Below are 19,859 nucleotides of genomic sequence, written 5' to 3' on the forward strand. Positions count from 1 at the left end.
AGCGAAATTCAGAAATAAGCATTGTTATTGACACTAACCATCCAAGAATGACCAGACAACGAAACTATGTATGAAAACAAGTGATGACCGAATAAGGAAGTTTGGAAAACGATTTTGAATTGTTAAAGCAAAGCTCTTTGGACGAAAAACCGAGATTTAGTTCACTATCTATTGGTTAAACTGGATTACAGAAAGCCACTCTTCGTTATAACATCTTCATGTTGTGAAAACAAAAAAATGTTTATTTTTTTAGATAAAACAAACTCTTAATATACGTGTATTATTATTTCACTTTTGAGATTTTCGAGACACCATTTGCTCATTTATAAATATACAGATCATGAAAATACCTCTTATCTATTTTTATTAATACATTATCTTTTTACATCTAGTTTAATATCAATTTACAATTTTCTAAAATAAATTGGTATTTGTTTTTCTTTTTCTTTGATCGTCTATCGTCTCATAGATTTGTTATTATTAGGACGGACTCAACTCATAAAGAGGTATAGTTTATAGGCCTTGCCATCTTTGTCTCCTGGGTGACTTTGGAGTGACTAATTCAGCAAGTTCAATACGATTTGAATCATACCGTCTCTGCCACATTACATACTCATGTATCCAGTCTTCCTTGATCTTAACAGCATTTTGAAATTGCAAAACAGCTTTTCTGCGTTTTGCTATAAACTCACCCGTAAGATCTTGAAGGTGCTCGATAAAACTGAAAAGGAAAGTTAATTTTGATTTGCCTTCCCAAAGAGTAATTCACCTTTTTTGGCTAAGATCTACACTTCTGTTCAATATTTGATTGTATTCACGATTCTTTGTCTGGATGAGATTGATAACTTGTAAAAACAAACGACACTACGTGTAACACACACGAACGAAGTTCACAACTATTTTGAATCTTTTCCTCGACTTAATAAATCGAATTTTTCAAAAGGCTATATTTCAACAATTTCTTCAAAGCACATTTTGAACCCATTTCTAATCCTCTAATGTGATTTAAAGGGTTTTTTTTTAATATTATAACCCTTATAGAAATTCGACTTATTAAGTCAAATTAGTGATTCCAAATGGTTGTAAACTATATTCGTGTGTGTTATTTCCATGTAAGAACCATACGTAGTTTCGTAAGCTAGTAAATCATGAGTACCTTCTTATGTGATCTTGCGAACGTTTTTCTTCCTCTGTTACTAGCTCATTTATATTTCCCCCTGGAATTGAAAAACACATTCCGATTCATGTATATCCAAATTCCTACTTGATTGTGGCATTTCAAATTCTAAAATCCTACATAACTTTAGTTTAAATGCAATCCAAGAAAACTCTTTATCAATTTTTGTAGATTTTAAAATTGCAGCAAAAAATGTGCAAAATTTTGTTTTTAAGTTTTAAGTGGCACCTCCACTGGTTTCAGCTAGACAGACTTTTCAGGTAGGTTTTTGCCTTTGATGCAGATCGGAGGGACAGATTTAATTGAGAGAAATTTAATGAATTGAATACGTTTAAGAATATTTTTCGACAGCAAGAAATTGAAAAGAATTCGGATGACAAATATTTTAACGTTCAAAAATACAATACAAAACGAGACATCTAGATCAAAATTGTAATCAAATTAGGTAATATCACTGTTCTTGTGATGATGTCTGTTTTCAACCGTCCATTCAGGAGCAGTAGTAATTATCTGGAAACTTTTATCTGTAGGGTTTCAAGTAACAACGAACCAGGATTGCTTACCTGTGAGTGTATTTTGTGGTTCAGGCGAATCCTTCTGATTATCTTCCATATTGCTGAAAACAAACATGCTGAACTTATTATTACTTGATTGATAATCGTCTTCAAAAGCCTAATTCAAGAGGAAAAAGCAAATTGCTTTCCTACTTATATGTAAAATACTTCATTTACGAAACTTACCTTCAAAAGAAATAATTACTGGACTGTTTTTTGTTGTTGTTTCACTTAAGAAGAAAAGGTAGTTATCAAATAATATAACAGAACAACGTTATAATATCACAATGATCATTATGACGTCATAATCGACAGTGAGAATTATAACAATATTATTATGACTGTGTTAGTTTAAGAATATTTTCTTTATGACGTCATAATCGACATAATGACAATATTATTATGTGTTAGATAAAGAATATTTTCTTTATAAAAGTATAATTTAAATGTCAGAATCTAACTGACTAATTACTAGACAAATTACGATTCAATAAGTCAATGCAACACAAGCTGCGTGCTGATGACTGATATCCTGGATAAGGATGTTCTTACTGATTAGATCTAGTAGTTATCTGAGCTGGCGGGGTTTGCGACTACCCAGCTGATCACTTTTATCTATATTGTTCGCTCATGCATGTAGATATTAGTAGCGTTTCTATGGGGCCTCCACTGGTCAGAACAGAAGCCGAACCGGTTTGCCATCCCAACACATACACACTTTCAAATTTTTTATCACTTGTACATAATGAAATGATTGCAATTATGTCCCCCTGCTCAATCCCCTCACTAGAAGTGTGGTCAGTTGTATCATCATTTTCTGGACATATTGTAGAGCATCAGAATAAAGACGTTTGTGAATAAACATGCCTTTGTTTTGAGAAATTGGTGCTTGATGACTTAATCTACTTAATTGGAAACTATGAAAGACATAAGAATGCTCGCCACTGACAAGAGAAACTAGCTGAGCTGCTGCCTTAAGAGGTTTGGAGCTGAGCTGTTTCCCCCAATGTGCTCTGAATTTTTAGTGAGATTTCTGCCTCGAGAGACTTGAAGAACTATCTTGTTTTATATTTTCTGCCTAAAGAAGTTAGAAATTCACCATGTGTGGGCGTTTAAGCTGCCAGCTGAGATAGAAAATAGCTAACTAATAGAAACGCAGGCAGCTCATCCAGTTCCCCTCGACTGCAACGGGCTTTAAGTCACAATTACCGCGCAAGCGCGAAGAAATGAGGCCTCATCAACTCTTTCAACGTTCCTAGATGGATAACCAGCGCATGTGTATCATTGACCCCGAGCTTTTAAATTCAAACAGAAACTGTCTACATGTCTCTGAATATTTCGATTCCGTCATGTCGGATATAATTAGTCACATAAGATCTTCAGACCCCTTCCAATTTATATATTATACATACGTATAGTCTTTTAACCAAAGTAATCTTCCTCGTATAATTATTATAGTAGGCTACTAGTACTTTGGTCTTCTGAGGACTATCAGATTGTCATAGAACTATATGTCACTAATTAATTGGGACTAAATAGCCTTGGGATCAATCGTCTTCAGACTAATTGTCGTTGGGTTCAATTGACTTGTATCATCTGACGGGGCATATTGACTTGAGCTGAGTGTCATGTCTTCAGATATACGATGTGATATAAACCAGAAAACTATTAGGCTACGTTCTCTGGGCAAGACGACCAGCGTTTCACGTGAAACGCATTAACTAAATTGAACTTGGTTATAAAATAATTATTCTTTGTCGATCGATACTTGTGGTATTATTTGAGGTCTACTCTATATATTGAAAATGTAATCACACAGTCGTCTGGATAGATCTATTAGAGCTTCCATTGTGAATATACAGATACACAGAAATCAGTCACATCACATTCCTGCTATTTTCATCGTGGTTTTTCTATTTACTTAACCAAACAGTTAACTAGTAGTTTGAGGAGTTAAACATTGAAAATGGGGTTTCTGCTCTGTTGTGTTCTATTTTTGCAGACACATTAATGGAACTACATAAGCCTACATGAACAATTTATTATTGTATCCAACGTGTAGACACGCTAGCTTGAAGGGATGGAATATCACGAAACGTTAGGGAAGTGGTTGTCCAGCAAATCGAATTCAACAAAGTAACATATGTTTTGTATTAAAAGACACACCCTAATTAGACTTAATTATATGCAAATTAAGGTTCCTGGAAACTAATCAACTACATACCGCAGAGGGTCCTAAAGCATTTTCCTGAAGGAAATAAGTTTTTTTTTTCACTTCTTGGTGAGGGAGTGGTATCATGAGACAACCCTTTTATTGGTATCACTGTCATGAAATAAATACATATGTGTAAGTCACTTGTATGAGCTTCTGCTCCACTTAAATTGTCCCATATCAAATCAGTATAACTGGAAGACTTATAATTTGTAACACCAAATTATTTAACCTTTCTTTAACATTTTCTTTGGCCTGTATCAAAGTGGGGAAACTTCCAAGATTCTAGCTCAATCTAGCTCTTGATCTAACTCATCTCGATGCATGTAGGTATAAAGATCTATCGTGCTTGTTTTTCAGGCTGCTTTGAAACTGCTTGGATTAAAATGTTGATATTTTTGTATAATATATTTTAAAAGCATTTTGAAAACTTACTGCAATCGTTAATTTTCTTTAGCTTTGTGGTTAAGCTGACGCAGTGTAGTCTCTAGATGACGCTTCGTCTTCAAACGACACCCGCTCGTCAATTTTCGTCCGACTAGCAACTATCCATTCTACCTCGTTTATTCCTGTTTACTAAGTCTAGTTTATATCTTTGCAAACTAGAAACGCCATGTGTTCGATTTCCTCTTAGTATTTGACTCAATATAAATCAACTTGAAATAAATAGATAAACCATAGGTATAATATTTAATGGAGGTAATGTACAGTCAAAGATTAGTAGCCACAGCACGAATTATTTCCTTCCTAATTGGGATGCCCATCTTCATTATTCTGTTAAAGAATAGATCAAATATGCATCAAACTCTAGTCTTTTGCATCTACAGCATTCAGATGTTCCTTTAGTTTTATGTCCCAAAAAGAAGCTGACTGCTTACAACGGTGAGATCCAATTGTTTTGGGTTTTTTGTGAAGAGTTTTAGTCGTTGGTGGTTGATTAATCTGATTCTCCCAGAAGCCAACAGTTGCTTTCGGATGTGACTTGCAAATTTAATAAAAAAAAAAATTGGCAACGATAAATCAACAAGGGTAGTATTATGAAAATACCTATCTCAGCTTTGGTCCATTTATTTCTTGTATTTGCCAATGATATCGTGATGTCGACCATAGAGTTTTATTTTCAATTTGGAGAATAAACAACCTGTTAAGCAAATTTATAAGTTGATGATCACTTTTAGCGGAAAAGGCTAGGTCGACTAGAGCCCTCATTAGATGGGAACTGGCTAAATTTTACTGTCAAGCCTTAAATCAACATTTGATACAGTGCGAAACACAGCACCTCATAATCCACGCCTTTATCATCTAATGCAGGTGATATCTCATATTGAAACATTGTTCAACACGCGATATTTTATACATTCCTCTATAAGTAAAATTATGTATAACAATTGTAGAAATTGAGGTCGATAATTTCACTGTTAGAATTGTTCGTTTCTAACATTTACATTAGGCTTCTTTGGCAAACAAAAATCTTGATAATATATTTGTGTTGACCGCTTTTCAAAAACAGTTTAAACATGCTAGGACATTAAAATAGGAATTTTATTTATAAGTTTATGCGCTGTTTATAGCAGTTGTGTTCGAGTAATGCATTTAGTTACCGTCTGCTATCGGAAAAGTAATAGCAGCTAGTCTCGCAAAGGAAGGTCAAAAACGAGAAAGCTCGAGACTAATGTTGGTAATTTAGCATTCATCATGGCGGGCCAAACGTCGAGGGTAATGTTCAACGATATATATGAATTAAAAGAAGAGTTAGGAAAGTATGTTGTGTATATTTACATTATTATGCACTATTTATATCTAGAGATATATTTCCTAGAAGTTCTTATGATTTGAGTAAAGTATATTGGCAATTTATAGAATGTGAGCTCGAACAAGCCAGACAGTTGTCCGTCTCGGTTATATTGTCTTGCATGGGATATATAATTTTCTGTTTGCTTGATGCATTTGATATCTTGGGCTATTTCGATATCTATTTAGAGAATTACCTCAAACTATTTCACAGAGTGATTTATTCCTTGTACTGATTTGTTGGCCATGTAAACCTGCACTATGGAATATCAATTGTTGTATATCTTATTTCCAGGGGTGCATTTTCAATTGTCAGAAGATGTGTTCAGAAATCTACAGGCTTGGAATTTGCTGCAAAAATAATAAATACTAAGAAATTATCTGCAAGAGGTATGTTATTTTGAAGTAAATGTTATTGATAATCTAACTGGGAATATTAAATGAATTGAATAATGTCTGTTTTACTGTAATGGATGATGTTCGAAATGTATGAAAAGGATAAATATATAATGACATAGCATTGCTATCCTTTATCCAAGATCAGATTGATATTGCATTTTACCGCTTTGAAATTTTGTAATCTGATATTATGTTATAATATAGATCGTATAATATCTCTGTAACATCTTGGATTGACATGGAAATACAAATATCAGTGGGGAAAATGATCTGACTGAATTGTTGGCCATCACAGACTGGAAAGGAATCATCAGATTATTTTAACTCTGCATCAGGAATTTGGTCTAAGCAGCATTGAAATTTTTAACCCAGATTCGACTTGTTAATAATGGAATAAGTGCCTAGCCTGGTCAGGTCTGATTGGAAAATCAAAATGGTTCATAGTTCAATTGTATGAGGTGTTCTTAAATATATAGCGTTAATGTTTAATCATTAGAACATAGTAAATATCAATATGTAAAACAATGCATCTTTTTCTTAGATGTTTTGAATTGTGTTTCTGTGTAATATTTGTTGTTTACAGGTTTATATTTTATTCAAAACATGTTGCCATTCAATCCATAATTACAGGAAAAGAATTGGTTTTGGTCAAAAAATCTATAATGAAAATAAATTCAGAGTTCACATCTGAGTAATGAGAAAGTTGAGTTGGTGATATTTGTTAGGTTTGAAGTATGCTATTGAGTTCATCACATGATCTTACATTTTAGATATTTTTACACAGTCCTATACAAAAATAAAAATCGTTTGTTACTGGCAAGGGTTAAAAAACAACAAAAATAAGTTTAGCAATGAAAAACCCACATTCTTTAAAGACTGAGGAAGAAAATTTCAATATGAATCATTAACTTAGAATGAAGTTGAAAGTATTGTCTAGGGTTATCTTTGAGCAGAGACATTTGTTGCATATTTTACATTTCTACTTCCACTAATACTAGTACTAGTGCTCAAGAATATCTTATCTCCACTATTACTTATAAATTATTGGATTTGTGAATTTGAATTTTCAATGACAGATGGATATGTTGTCAAATCTATGGATCAGATATATTAAATTATTTATAATTTTAGTACTATGAGATAGAAAGCTGTTGATTAATCAGAGTATTTTAATTGTCCAAGTGTTGATGTTCAATGATGTGTTATATTCATGCCTCATTGATTTCAAGAATAATCACATTGGTATATAGTGTTCTTGACATTGTACTTTTAAAGGGGCAGTTGCACTATTATTTTTTTACCAATCGTACCTTAGTCTTAGAAACAGGAATCAGTAATAGTACTCACAGCTCACCTAATTTGAACATTCAAATCAATGTTTCCAGAATTATCTTCGTTTGAAAGTTAAAAAGACAAGTTATGTTTTCTTTAGACACTGCTTATATAAAAAAAATCATCAATAGAATTAGAAAAAGAAATTCCTAGATTGAGATATTTTCGGAGGAATTCTGTTATTTTCGTACATTTCTAGTACTGTTGATGACTATTTTCATATATTCAAGACTCAAATCAAGCCTCCAAATTTGCACATCTGTCCCTTTAACAGAATTGTTTTGCTTGTATGGATTTTTTTTTTTACTAAGCTTGAATAAAGACTTGATAAATTGGCCTGATCTGAAAATCTCATTTATTAGGATTGCACTCTTTTTCATGTGAATTTCAGTGAACTTGACTTCAAAAAAAGTTAATTAAACGAACTTGTAAACTAATTTTTCTTTTTAATGTTACTCAGTTTCCAAGCAAGTTGCTGCTTTGTATGTGCAATCTCTAAAACCTGGTGGCATGATATTTTGTCTTTTAACTTGGTCTTCAATTTTGAGTCTGGTAAGTGTATTTGTTTGACAGCATTACCAGAGGTGTTCATTGAACATTCCACATCTGTTTGTATGTCTAAACTTAAAAAAGGAGGCAACAAACAGTTTTGCCAAAATTTCTTTCAATGCAGAATACATGGCATTTCTGTTCTTCATTGACCCAATCTTTAGCATTTTTTTTTGAAAAAATGGTTGGTTATACTATTATATTTCCCGGTGATTGTTCAGTACCAGTAATATTAGTGTGTCATCCAGGAAAACAATCATTGTATGAATCATAATTAGCTTGTAGTTGAAAGACAGTCATATAGTATATTTACTAGTGAGCTTCACAAACGTCAATATTGGGGTTAAATAGGGTCGGAACTGGAATGATGCTTTAAGGAGAACCACTGACCTAAATAATTCCAATTTGTATTTATCATATATCCAACTGTCAATTACACTCAGAGCTTAGAGTTTTGTCAATGGATATTGTCAGATAAAGTGTGATGTCTGAGGCTTCTTAATAATCAGGTACAATCCTGATACAGCTTTAAAGTAACATGTTGAAGATTGGCTTAGTATTGATTGAAATTCAGTGTTCGTGGTACTGGGTGTTATGTTAATGTATAATGCTATATAAATATGTTGAGCGGTTATGGAAGTCACCATTTCTGAATTAGCCAATTAATACCAATTATTTTCCTATTAACTTGGCTACCAATGAAAACATAATCAATTACTCCTTGAGACAGGAAATTTGTTCATATTTAGCTCTCCAAATCTTGGCATTTGTTAGGGTCAACTTTGTAATCCATTGTGCACATTGTTAATTATTTTTTCTGATGTATCTTTCTACAATGGAGCAAGGAGAATGCTTTTTTGTTTCTCTTCCTTTTATCTGGTTTGAATTTTGCTTTAAATTAACTTATGTTGAATATGAGAATGGAATGGTTTTCGTTCAACATTTTATACAGTGAAACATGTTAAAGTTGTCATAGGGCTTGTACTCCATTGATTGACATTCTAGTCCCTTTTTAAATAATCTGCAAATAGCCTGTTAATATTTCAGTTGGGTTAGTTGGGTCGAATAAACTTGAATGAACACCTGATGCAAACATTTCAATGATTCATTGAAGAAGATTGTAAGGTCCTTATTTTACAGAATGTTACTTTTTGTGAAGAAAACAAATGTCATTAAGACCACACACCCAAATCTTCAAAATTTGTGCCAAGGACAATCATATCTCCATTTTGTCAATGAATTAATGATGTTTTTCACATCAAAGTTAGCCAAGAGGCTTCTTACTTGTATACCCTGATTTAATAAAGCTTTTCTTTAATTCCAGATCAACAGAAATTAGAAAGAGAAGCAAGGATATGTAGGCTATTAAAACATCCAAATATAGGTAAGTTTAATGTTTTATTGGTTCACTTCAAATTAGGGCCCACACATATAAATCACAATTACCAGCACTTAGCACATGCACGTAACAAGTTAAAAAATTGACCAATGTGTTAAGTATGTGCTTGTGATTAAAGAAATTTGTCACCTTGTTCTAAGATACCACCTGTCACCTTCAGATGCTGATTTAATTAATATGACTCTATATTGCAAAAGTAGAATTCAGTTCTAACTTCCTGACCTAGGCCTGTGCCTTTCATGTGAGTTTTTTAACACTTGTAAGTATCATTATGTTCAAGAAGAATTGAAGTTTGTTTTAAATGTTCTTCTAAACAAGCAGCTCAAATCTATCTGCTTATACTGATTAAAGTAATATGTCATTTTGTAATTAAACACCATTTTTATCTGATCTTCTATATATAATGCCATTTCCAGATATTTAAATGCCTTTAAACCAATACAACTTCAAAGAATTTCAAACATTTTTAAATGTAGTGAAAAAAAAGTTGACTCTTCTCCTATTTCATGAACTTATTATTGAAACCTTGAGTGGGCTGTGTTCTTTTATGTCTTAATTGCAACTCTACCCCAAGGACTGTAGGTGGCTATACATGAATAGTATCATCTTTTTTTCTAATCTGTGTTTTCTAAAAGCCAGGCTTGATTATTTATGTTGATTAAAAGCAGAATGGCTATAAGACTTATTCCAAATATTAGTAATAGTAGGAATCAATTAAGATTTTCCCAGAATTGAGCCCTAGATCTTTGGACTACATTGATTAATTGAGCTAGTATAACTCAGAAGGTTAGGTGCCCACTCACTGATTTGGATCTGAGTTAGTCAGTTATCAAAAATTATGGTACACAGTCACCATGTTAATCTTTTCTGTGCTGTAGGCCATTGGAATTGAAATGAATGGAGTTTTATGTCTAATGGACTTAGACAGGAAATGCTTTGCAGTTAGCAATGGGGGACATTTTTGGAGGACATCAAGATTAGCCTACTCTTATGAATTTCCAACTGTCGAGGGATTTTTAACGTGTACAGCTTGTGGCAGACGGGACATAGGTATGTGGTCCCAACTGCCACTATGAGCTGCATCACTGACAGGGGAAGATGGGGTTGAAAAATCAGAAGGTATAATATTGACATATACCAGAACTATAGACCTTCAAGTTAGCGTGTAGGCGACGAACTCAGAGCCACCACCGCTTCCATAGGGGCCATTAGAGCTGATGGGGTTGAAAGCATAGGATTTATAACTTAATACTACATAATTCAGGTATGCATTCATTTGCATGTTGAACCATATTTAAACATAGATAAAAAACCATTGGCTAGGTTTGGGTATTGTGAGTGATAAAGTAGAGCAATATAATACGAGGTTTAGGGTTATTTAGTTGACACTATATATAATTGGTATTTGATAACAGTATTTTATATATCAACTATCACCAATAGACCTCATGTCAGTATTATTTATTGAAACATTTGTCAATTACTGTCACTGTAATCTCAACCTGTCTCTGTCCCAGGTTTAACACCAGTCCAAAACCATTACCAAGAATTTATAAAGGTCATGTCTATTTGTTAAAGTCATGGTGTTTCCAGAAGTCCATCTCAGTGGATTAGATTTGAAAGATCTGTAATCTGTAGTATTCTAGTCATGCTGAAATTGGTATTTTTTGTTGTTTACTATCTGTATTTTCATTTGTCTCCATTCTATTAAAATAATATCCATGTTGGAAACTTTCCATTTGGATGTAATCCATATAAGACACTTCCATTTGGATTTAATACTTTTATTTGTATTATATCAATGTAAGACACTTCGATTAGGATTATAACCATTTAATACATTTCCATTAGGATTAGATTATATCTGTGAGACATTTCAATTTCAAGTATGAATGATGTCAATTATTCTTCTTAACTTTTTTATTAGACAAATATGTGATACATAAGTGTGCAATCTTAAATCCCAGTAGTAAAAGCAAATCTAAGATTTTGAGAAAATAACGGTTTGATTTCTTATCTTGAGAAAAGGGAAGATATTCTTATTATTTTGAGGAAAGAGCTAAATTACTACATCCCAATGTCACCATGATTTGCTTGGCATATTTTAATATGAATAGATAGTAAGATTAAGAAGATATTGTCATTTAATGATAAAAAGATGGTAAATGAGTGATTAGCATGTTAAATAGCAGGCAGAGATCAAATGAAGGTGAAAAAATCGGGGGATTGAATTCCTAGTCATTTGACATTTTTAAATTCTAATGGAAATATCAGTATTTCTTTGAGCTAGATATAGAAAGGTAATATTGTCGTCAGGTTCAAGCCAGATTATTACTTGACAGTGATAGATAGCTGTGAAGAAGGAGAAAGTTGGACTGTCAATCGAGGCTTTCTTTGAGACGATTTGATAGTAACTGAAATTAGAATAGGTTAAGAATAGAATGTTGATGGAATCTTAGAATTTGATTGCTAACATAAAACTCTAATGCTTTTCTTCAACTTGTTAAGATCAATACTTTTATTCCAGCACTGAGCTATATATCTCTTTTAATAGAAATTATCTAGGGTTATATTCACAGTTGCTCATTCTACTTCTCTTACTATGGTTATGGTAACACTAACAGGAATTTACTCTTAGAGTGTCGAACTGAAGAGAAAACAATCGTGATATTAAGCTTTAGAAAACATTTTTGGTAATGGAAATATATTAGATAGTCAGAAAAAGTCATAGATTTCAGTGATTTTACTTTGGTTGTAGTTGAGTCTTACATATTGAATTATTTTGTCGCTCTTCCCTAAAAAAATGTAGAACACATATTATTAGTTATAATGAAGATGGTATATGAGTATATTGTTTTACTTCCTTATTCTTCTTGACCATAGTACTGTAGTATTTGATACCTTTTTGTAGTTCTATTATATGATTTGTTAGTTTATATTTGGTACAAATGGTTTTGATCATAACCTATACATATTTCTATCTTGCCATAATTTCCAAATGTATAAAAATTTATTATAATTATGGTAGACGATTCTAATTATTGGAAGTCAAAATTATATTAATCCTGAGTTAGTGGTGCTACATAGTACTTTAATAAGTACCGTTACTGACAACTTATAAAAATGTGGAACATGTGTGAAGTTGCAACTCGTTTATATATTTGAGTTTTTCTCTATTCCTGTGGGCGACTTCATAATACTATAGATCTGACAGCACTTTTAGATTCCCTCTACAGCATACTGTATTTGACCCAATGTCACATGAACATCATCATTTTTAATTAAATGCATTTGACTCCATGTGGTAAATCTCGCATCAGACCATTGTCCATTAAGATATTAAACTATTGTTTGTTTCATAATATTTAGAAAATGTAGAACATATCAACCTAATTTGTTGACTGTAAAGAAATGGAAATAAGTTTGTCTGGCCTCACTTTATAGAGATTATAACAGATCAACTGGTAGAAATATCTGTTAAAATATATGTTTATTAGAGATATTTAGTTAGATGCTTTGACACTCTAATTGATTTTTCTAGCCATGTATAATATTCTTGTGGAAAAATCTTTGACTCCAAGCTGTTTGTAAAATCAATATTAGGGTAGAGCTAGAGTGAAATCAGACAAGATTATACAGGAAGTTTTTTTCCTCTTAGATATGGAGTGTATTTGGCAAGCACTGTTTAATCTAATACATGTTTCCCTTTATCATCTTACAGAGCTTCTCATGGACAATTATTGAGCTAATTTTAGTATTGCTAAAGCAATCTCAACATCAATTAATTTCATTTCCATCTATTTCATGAAAATTCTCTCAATTTTTTTTATGAAAATAAAAGATTTATCTTACTTTACATTATAATATTTTTTAGACAAGTGAATCAATCATTTAAATTCCACTTGAGAAGAGAGCTGTCTTTAAATCAATAGCTCATACTTACAGATCTTATTCTGGCTTAATGTGTGATTGCACTTTTTACACTACTCATGATAAGGTCGACATAATGTCTTTGACCATGTCATCTTTCCAAAACTGGCTTGTAAATGGGGTAGAGGCTACTGTTTTTATCTGGTTTGAATAAAATTTGGTATGAGATGAGATTGATCTACACTAGCTTTTGATGAATGACTTATTGGCCTTGACCGCATAAGATTACATCAGAATTGATGTTTTGATCAGATTTTGACAAAATTTAATATTAGATCTTGAATGATTTCACTATCATGTTCTTTTATCTATCATAATGGGTTTGTGAACACAGCAGAGACTTCAGTTTTGATCAGATTGTGTACATAACGAAACATGGTATGCCTTTATGTATATGATGAGATTGTGGATGAGTGTGATATACATGACTTTTGGATTAACGGTTTTTGGGTTATTGCCCTTGGCTTTTGTTTAACTCTTGATGAAACTTGGTTTGGGAACAACCAGTTATTACACTGGCAGTTATGCATCATGTAATATATACATATGCCAGGTCCTTGAGTCTAGAATCTAACTTGTCTTTTTCTCTTGACTATATGTAAATGAATACCAATAGAAAAATTTGTTAGACAAGAAAAGAGAAATATAATATCATTATTATAATATTATGTTATTTCCCATTGTGTTTTCTGTATATTCACTGTTAGCCTAGTCTAGTTTGAAATATATTAGTCGTATAACTACTATTATTATATATCCATTTTCTTTCTAACATAACAATATATTCATCTTATGATACTACATATTTGTCCAATAACTGTTGACAGGTAATGAATGATAGATTATGATACATGTAAACAAGAGTTATCTGCAATTTAGATAATATTCCCCTCATCAGGACACTTGGCTTAGAAGTGAGGGGTTGAACATCAGCAATGCTACATATTTTATGGACCACCCCACATAAGATAAATTTTCAATGAAAAAAAAAGACAACCCAACAAAAATTGTAAGTTCAGTATGATAATTAATTGTAATCCAATTATGTATAGAATTAAAATTATACTTCACAATTAAAAAAAAATATCAAATTGATCAAAGTAAGACTGTTCATATGTATATTTTGTATGATATAAACACATATCTTTGCATACCTATAGTTATATTTATTGTGCCAGACATCATTCCCTTAATACTGCCTTGGTTTTTACTATGGATTAAAAATAGTAAACCAGTTTATGAGTATGTTAATGTTTCTGTGCTCTGGTTTATGAGGTCTATTTGAGATTGCCTGTTACTGTTTATCTGATAACACAGTTATGCAGTGTTGTATTATACATGTCAAATAAATTAATATAATACATTGGCTACCTGATACCGTTCATATCAGCCTACATCAGCCTACGTATTCGGTCACAGATGTCATCTTTACATATATTGCTACTGGTGTTTTAATTGATTTTTTATTTTCGATACAATGATTTGAAATCTATTTAATAATGTTGTTATTGTTTAAAATAATTGAAAGTCAAAATACTGTATTTTAATCTTTGCGAACAATGGATCTAGTGATGCACTTTATAGATATGCTCTTTTAATGACCTTTTCGTAATCTTCATCCATTTCTTTTGATAAAAATGCTTTAGAAACCAATAGTGGTGCCTTTGATGATAACTAACAAATTAATCTATGTATGTAGATGTTAATGTTATACTTGCAATTTTTTTTGTCAAGGATGAGCATTGTTTTTATTCCAGAAATATACATTGGGAATCATATCTTAGATTGTGTTTTGAAAATCTTCATGGAACAAAATACCTCATAAAGACAATGGTATAGGCTGTTACAGCAAACATAGCCTCATATACCTGAACAATTTAAACTAATAACATTCCACAAAACGGTTATGTGCTTTTATTTCCTGTATACTGTATCTACATAGATAAATATATCACAGCTTTCATTAGCCTAGATCAGAGCTAACTATCTGTCAATAATTCTCTTCTCAGATGTGTAACTGGTATTGACATTTTGAAAATAGATAAGATAAAAATATTTACAGTTTAAACAATTGTATTAAGATGAGAAATAAGAAATATAAAAAAGCTAAGTTGATCTGATTGAGTTGATGTGAATGTCAGTAGAGAGAAAGATAAAGTAATATGATTGTTTGAGAATGTAGTCTCTCAGGTATTAGAATGAGATTTATTAATCTATTGGAATGATATTAAAAATGTATGTGAGAATAATGGCTGATATATCAACTATTTAATTACACATACACACTGATTATTGATCAAAATAACACCATTTTACCCTAATCAATATTAATATCTCCTTTATTCTTCATATAACTATTACATTCTCTCTGACTCTGCCTAGTTCTACTCTTTATCTTCTACACGTATCTTAACTACTTATAGTAATTCTCATACCTTTTACATAATTACTTTTTCACAATAGTCATTGGTATTTTGACTTAGGGTGAATTATTTTCTGAAGTATGTCGAAACTCAATGTTCATTATGTGGTTAATATTGAAGTAAACACTAACATTCAAAATTATAGTCATCATTTGTGGTTTATTTGTTGGTTTGAAGAATTACTAGCACAGTTAGGTTCCTGTTATAATGTTCTTGTAATACTTGTGGGTGGTTATCAAAAGAAGAATCCCATGTAATGGTAAGAAATTTGGTCACCAAAGACTGGTTTGTAGGAAGGATCTCAGCTATGGTTGTTTCTTTTGTTGCTGCTGTTTATGTTTACAAGAATAGACTATATTGAATATGTTTATTTGGTAGATCAAGATCTCTGGAATGATAACATTGTACAATATAAGGGAATAGGTGATCACCAAAAAAACCAATAACGATTGTGTGACTTGTCATTAAAGAAGTTTTAGCCTTGAAACATGTCAATCTTTTCAAATTACACAGCAATTGTTGGCATATTTCAAAGCCAATGTGTAGAACCCAGGGGTATAAATCTCCATTTTCTTTCATACTGGAGTTTGTTTACAGATTAGTTAGCAGATGAGATAAGGGTGAAATTTGAAATACATGTTACAAGCCTGTGATATCTTATTTTCAAACCATTCATATTGATAGTAGAATGTCTATATAAATATTATTAGATACCAACAGTATTATAGTCTTCTTCTTATTCTATTATTTACTATACAATATACTAACTACTATTGTCTGTATACCAGTATACTAGTACTTATTTATTTATTCACTCTTACCTCTTAGTAATCTCCAAATTTTTCTTACACATCTGTGTATACAGAAATCATTGAGAACCATATAGTTCTGAGTAGCAAAGATGACAAGAACGCTGAATTAAGCTTTACTTTGAATATCACTGTTCCAAAAATCAAAAGGCCTAGGGGTCAACTGATTGGAAACTCAGGGACTGTTAGCCGAGGTTCAGTATATAACAGGCTGTGTATGTGCTAACATCAATCTCACAGCACTATAAAACTCTTGCAGATTTATCATATATTACCTGGCCTTGTTGCTTTTTAAAGCTAAAACTCAAAGCTTACTTTCAAATATAAACCACTGAATAATCACTATAAACATGATTGAATGCTTACAGCCATATGATATGGTTGAAAGCTCTAATGTCATTTTATTTAAAAGCATTAGTTTTAATGATTCAGGTCCATCCATTAAGCAAAAAAATTAGTAGAATTTTTTAATATCTATCTTTAATATCTACTGTCACTATCTGAGTGATAAGTCTAATAAAAACATTATTGTATTTTACCTTTATAATATCTCAAATGCTGACTGTGTATAATTTGAAGAGAGGAATTTTGCCATATGTCATTTTAAATTTGCTAAAAAAATTGTTTTTAGAAAATGTAGAGATGCAGGGCAAACTTTTTTTTCAATCTACTACAACTATCTGAATAAAATTTTGTTTATGTACATGGTTCCACATTTGTACCTTTCAGTCTCTTAAACATTTCTTACCTCATACCTGTTTAAAAAAAGAGTTTTTGATTCCCTGAAATTTTTAGAACAAAATACAAAGAATTAAATATCAATATGTGACACACTGTTAAATATGGTTAAAGACAAGTGGTAAATTGATCAAAAATGTATTTTTTAAGTGATAGATTTGATAGATGACATATAAAGTTCTTGTAAAATTAAACTTGTTGAATTTCACAGTTAACTCAGTTGAAATACTATGTGTATTCACATATTGAAAATTATGCTGTCAAGGAATACAAATAGTTTGAGAAAGATTATGGATTATGATTTATCATGATTTGTACTTCATTGAGAAGTGTCCATAATCTTAGGACTGAATTAATTTTTATCAATTATTAGATAAAACTTTTAGCCGTTGGGCTTCATTTTAAGAAATATGATCAGAATAAATTTTTTTCCTGTACTTCCGAACATTGACAATTGCAGAAATCAATGGTTTTACCAATATTTGGAGACAGAAAAAATGAAACATCCAAAGCTGCCTTTTGGTGAAAATATTTTCAGATCATTGAATGAATTATCTTCAGTTTGATGGTCATGTCATTCATGTAATGGACAAATAGTATCACATGACACATTCAGACAGATGAATTTTAAAGAAGAGTTTGCTGATTCATTAGACCTTTCTTAATGCATTAAGGAGTAAAACTTCAATTAATCTGTCCATTATATCTCCTCACTAATCATCAAGGGATAGTAAGAGCTGTAATTAGTGGGTTGATTGTAAAGAAAATGTCCAGTGACTATTCTGAGTTAACAAATCATTCAGTTTAACTAAGATAATACATCAGTGCTGTCTTCAGCTTAGTTGAAGTAGTTAGTAAAATATATCCAAGTGTTACCAAGCCCAAGGCCTTAAATGGCTATATTGATAGACTGTCAGATTTCAGACAGACATTGAATGGATGAGTCTGAAAGTTCTATAAAGTTTTAGAGAGCATTAATTATAATATTCCGCTTGACTTTACCATGATGAGTATCTGTAACAAATAGATTGTGTTTACTTACGATATAATACTAGTGTATGTAATCAGTTGGTATGTGATATCTTAAAAAGAAAACTCTTAAGTCCACCAATCTGATCAATACCAACTAAATCAAGATATTTAAAGAAGAAATAAGATAGTAATTCATTGATGTGAGACTGGCTGTAGATTCAAACGATTTGCTTCAAGTCTATTTAATGAGATCAATATCCTATATAGGAAATGTATCCTGTTTTTTGTCAAATGATTGCAGGAATGTAGAAGATATTTCTGGTATCAAATCTTACCGATATAGATCGGATAATCAAAGGCTATTGTTGTCTTTAGAATACATTCGACAAACAAGACTTAATATAAATGAAGAAAAGTTTTACCTCCCACTTTTCTGAATCTGGAAGAAATAAGGAAACGGGCAATCGCGACTCAATGGACATAGGACAGTAGCATAAGTCTATTCTTTATCATTTCCTTTCATATTTTCAAGTAACCTTTAATGTACAGACTATTGCACATTATGCCATAGTTTATTGTAACATTAGATGTTTTGAATATAGTACATTAGTTATGTATTAAACATCTATCAACCCTTATTGATTTACAATGTCATAAACATGCATTTATCGATGCAAATCATATTGTCATGCATGTTTGTAGTAAATATGGTTGTAGAACTTGGTAATGCCTTAGTTGTTTGTTTTGTGGAAAATTCTTTTCATTTAAATCAATCTTGATCAAACCATGGACATCTGAAACAGCCTTTGTAAAAGAAAAATATTAATTCAAGCAATTTATTGTTGTATTTAATGTGACTCAAGATGCAACACTCCTTTGATATTTCCTTTACCTAATGTTTGTTTTCTGTAGGTATATCTGCCTTTACCTTGACAAATAAAACAATTAAGACCTATCAAGTCAATGGTCAATTAACTTAGTTGAAATCTCTTTATTCTTGTTGTCATGATTTACTTATAACCTAGACTCAAAAAATGAAATGAATAGAGTTTTACTTTTTACTCTTCTGCACCCAATTGGGATAATGCAAATAGGCCATGTAGTGTGCAATGAGGGAAATTTTGGCATTAGCTTACTATGTTTTGATTTCTTACTGTCAAAAGAGTTTAACGTGCACAGCCTGTAGCACACAGGACTAATATGAACTTAAAGATAAGTTAATAAAATATTCATTGGTGAAACTATTAACACGATGCAGTTTACTGAATAATTTCATTATGATATTCCATAACAATAGTATGGTTCCATAAGCTTTATACTAGATATTCTAAGCATTATTATAAATGGTATAATGTGGGTCAAAAAACATATTTCAAAGTTTTTGCATTCATTTATATTTTGAAAAGAACACAATAACTTGAGTTCTATGTCTCAGTTTTCTGACATTTTCTTCCCCATGATTAATGACTATGACATCAATTTAACAAAACAAAGAGAAAGTGATTTTTTATATTTTCCTTCAAATTTTATCCTGTGTGTCTGTAAATTGAAAACCTAGAATCAAAGAAAGAAAA

At 31.5% G+C, this 19,859-nt stretch overlaps 2 protein-coding genes across 2 annotated transcripts in view; one reads left to right on the forward strand and one right to left on the reverse strand.

The window, feature by feature from the left end:
• Window positions 1-348: 348 nt before the first annotated feature.
• LOTGIDRAFT_228922 (hypothetical protein) lies at window positions 349-2,036 on the reverse strand. Its single transcript, XM_009061771.1, has 4 exons — window positions 1,918-2,036; window positions 1,741-1,793; window positions 1,157-1,217; window positions 349-721 (listed from the first exon to the last, which is right to left on the reverse strand). Exons 2-4 carry the CDS (start codon window positions 1,787-1,789, stop codon window positions 514-516), a joined length of 318 nt encoding a protein of 105 aa, XP_009060019.1. The 5' UTR covers window positions 1,790-1,793; window positions 1,918-2,036; the 3' UTR covers window positions 349-513.
• Window positions 2,037-5,638: 3,602 nt separating this feature from the next.
• The window catches only part of LOTGIDRAFT_106573 (hypothetical protein), a gene marked incomplete at both ends in the record, with an annotated part of 39,054 nt that continues 24,833 nt past the window's right edge, over window positions 5,639-19,859 (forward strand). Inside the window, 3 exons of the mRNA XM_009061772.1 lie at window positions 5,639-5,703; window positions 6,030-6,124; window positions 9,339-9,398. Coding sequence (XP_009060020.1) covers window positions 5,639-5,703; window positions 6,030-6,124; window positions 9,339-9,398 — 220 coding nt within the window. The remainder of the gene's footprint in view (window positions 5,704-6,029; window positions 6,125-9,338; window positions 9,399-19,859) is intronic.

The sequence above is a fragment of the Lottia gigantea genome, assembly GCF_000327385.1.
Source record: "Lottia gigantea unplaced genomic scaffold LOTGIsca_5, whole genome shotgun sequence".
In the NCBI taxonomy this organism is placed as follows: Eukaryota; Metazoa; Mollusca; class Gastropoda; family Lottiidae; genus Lottia; species Lottia gigantea.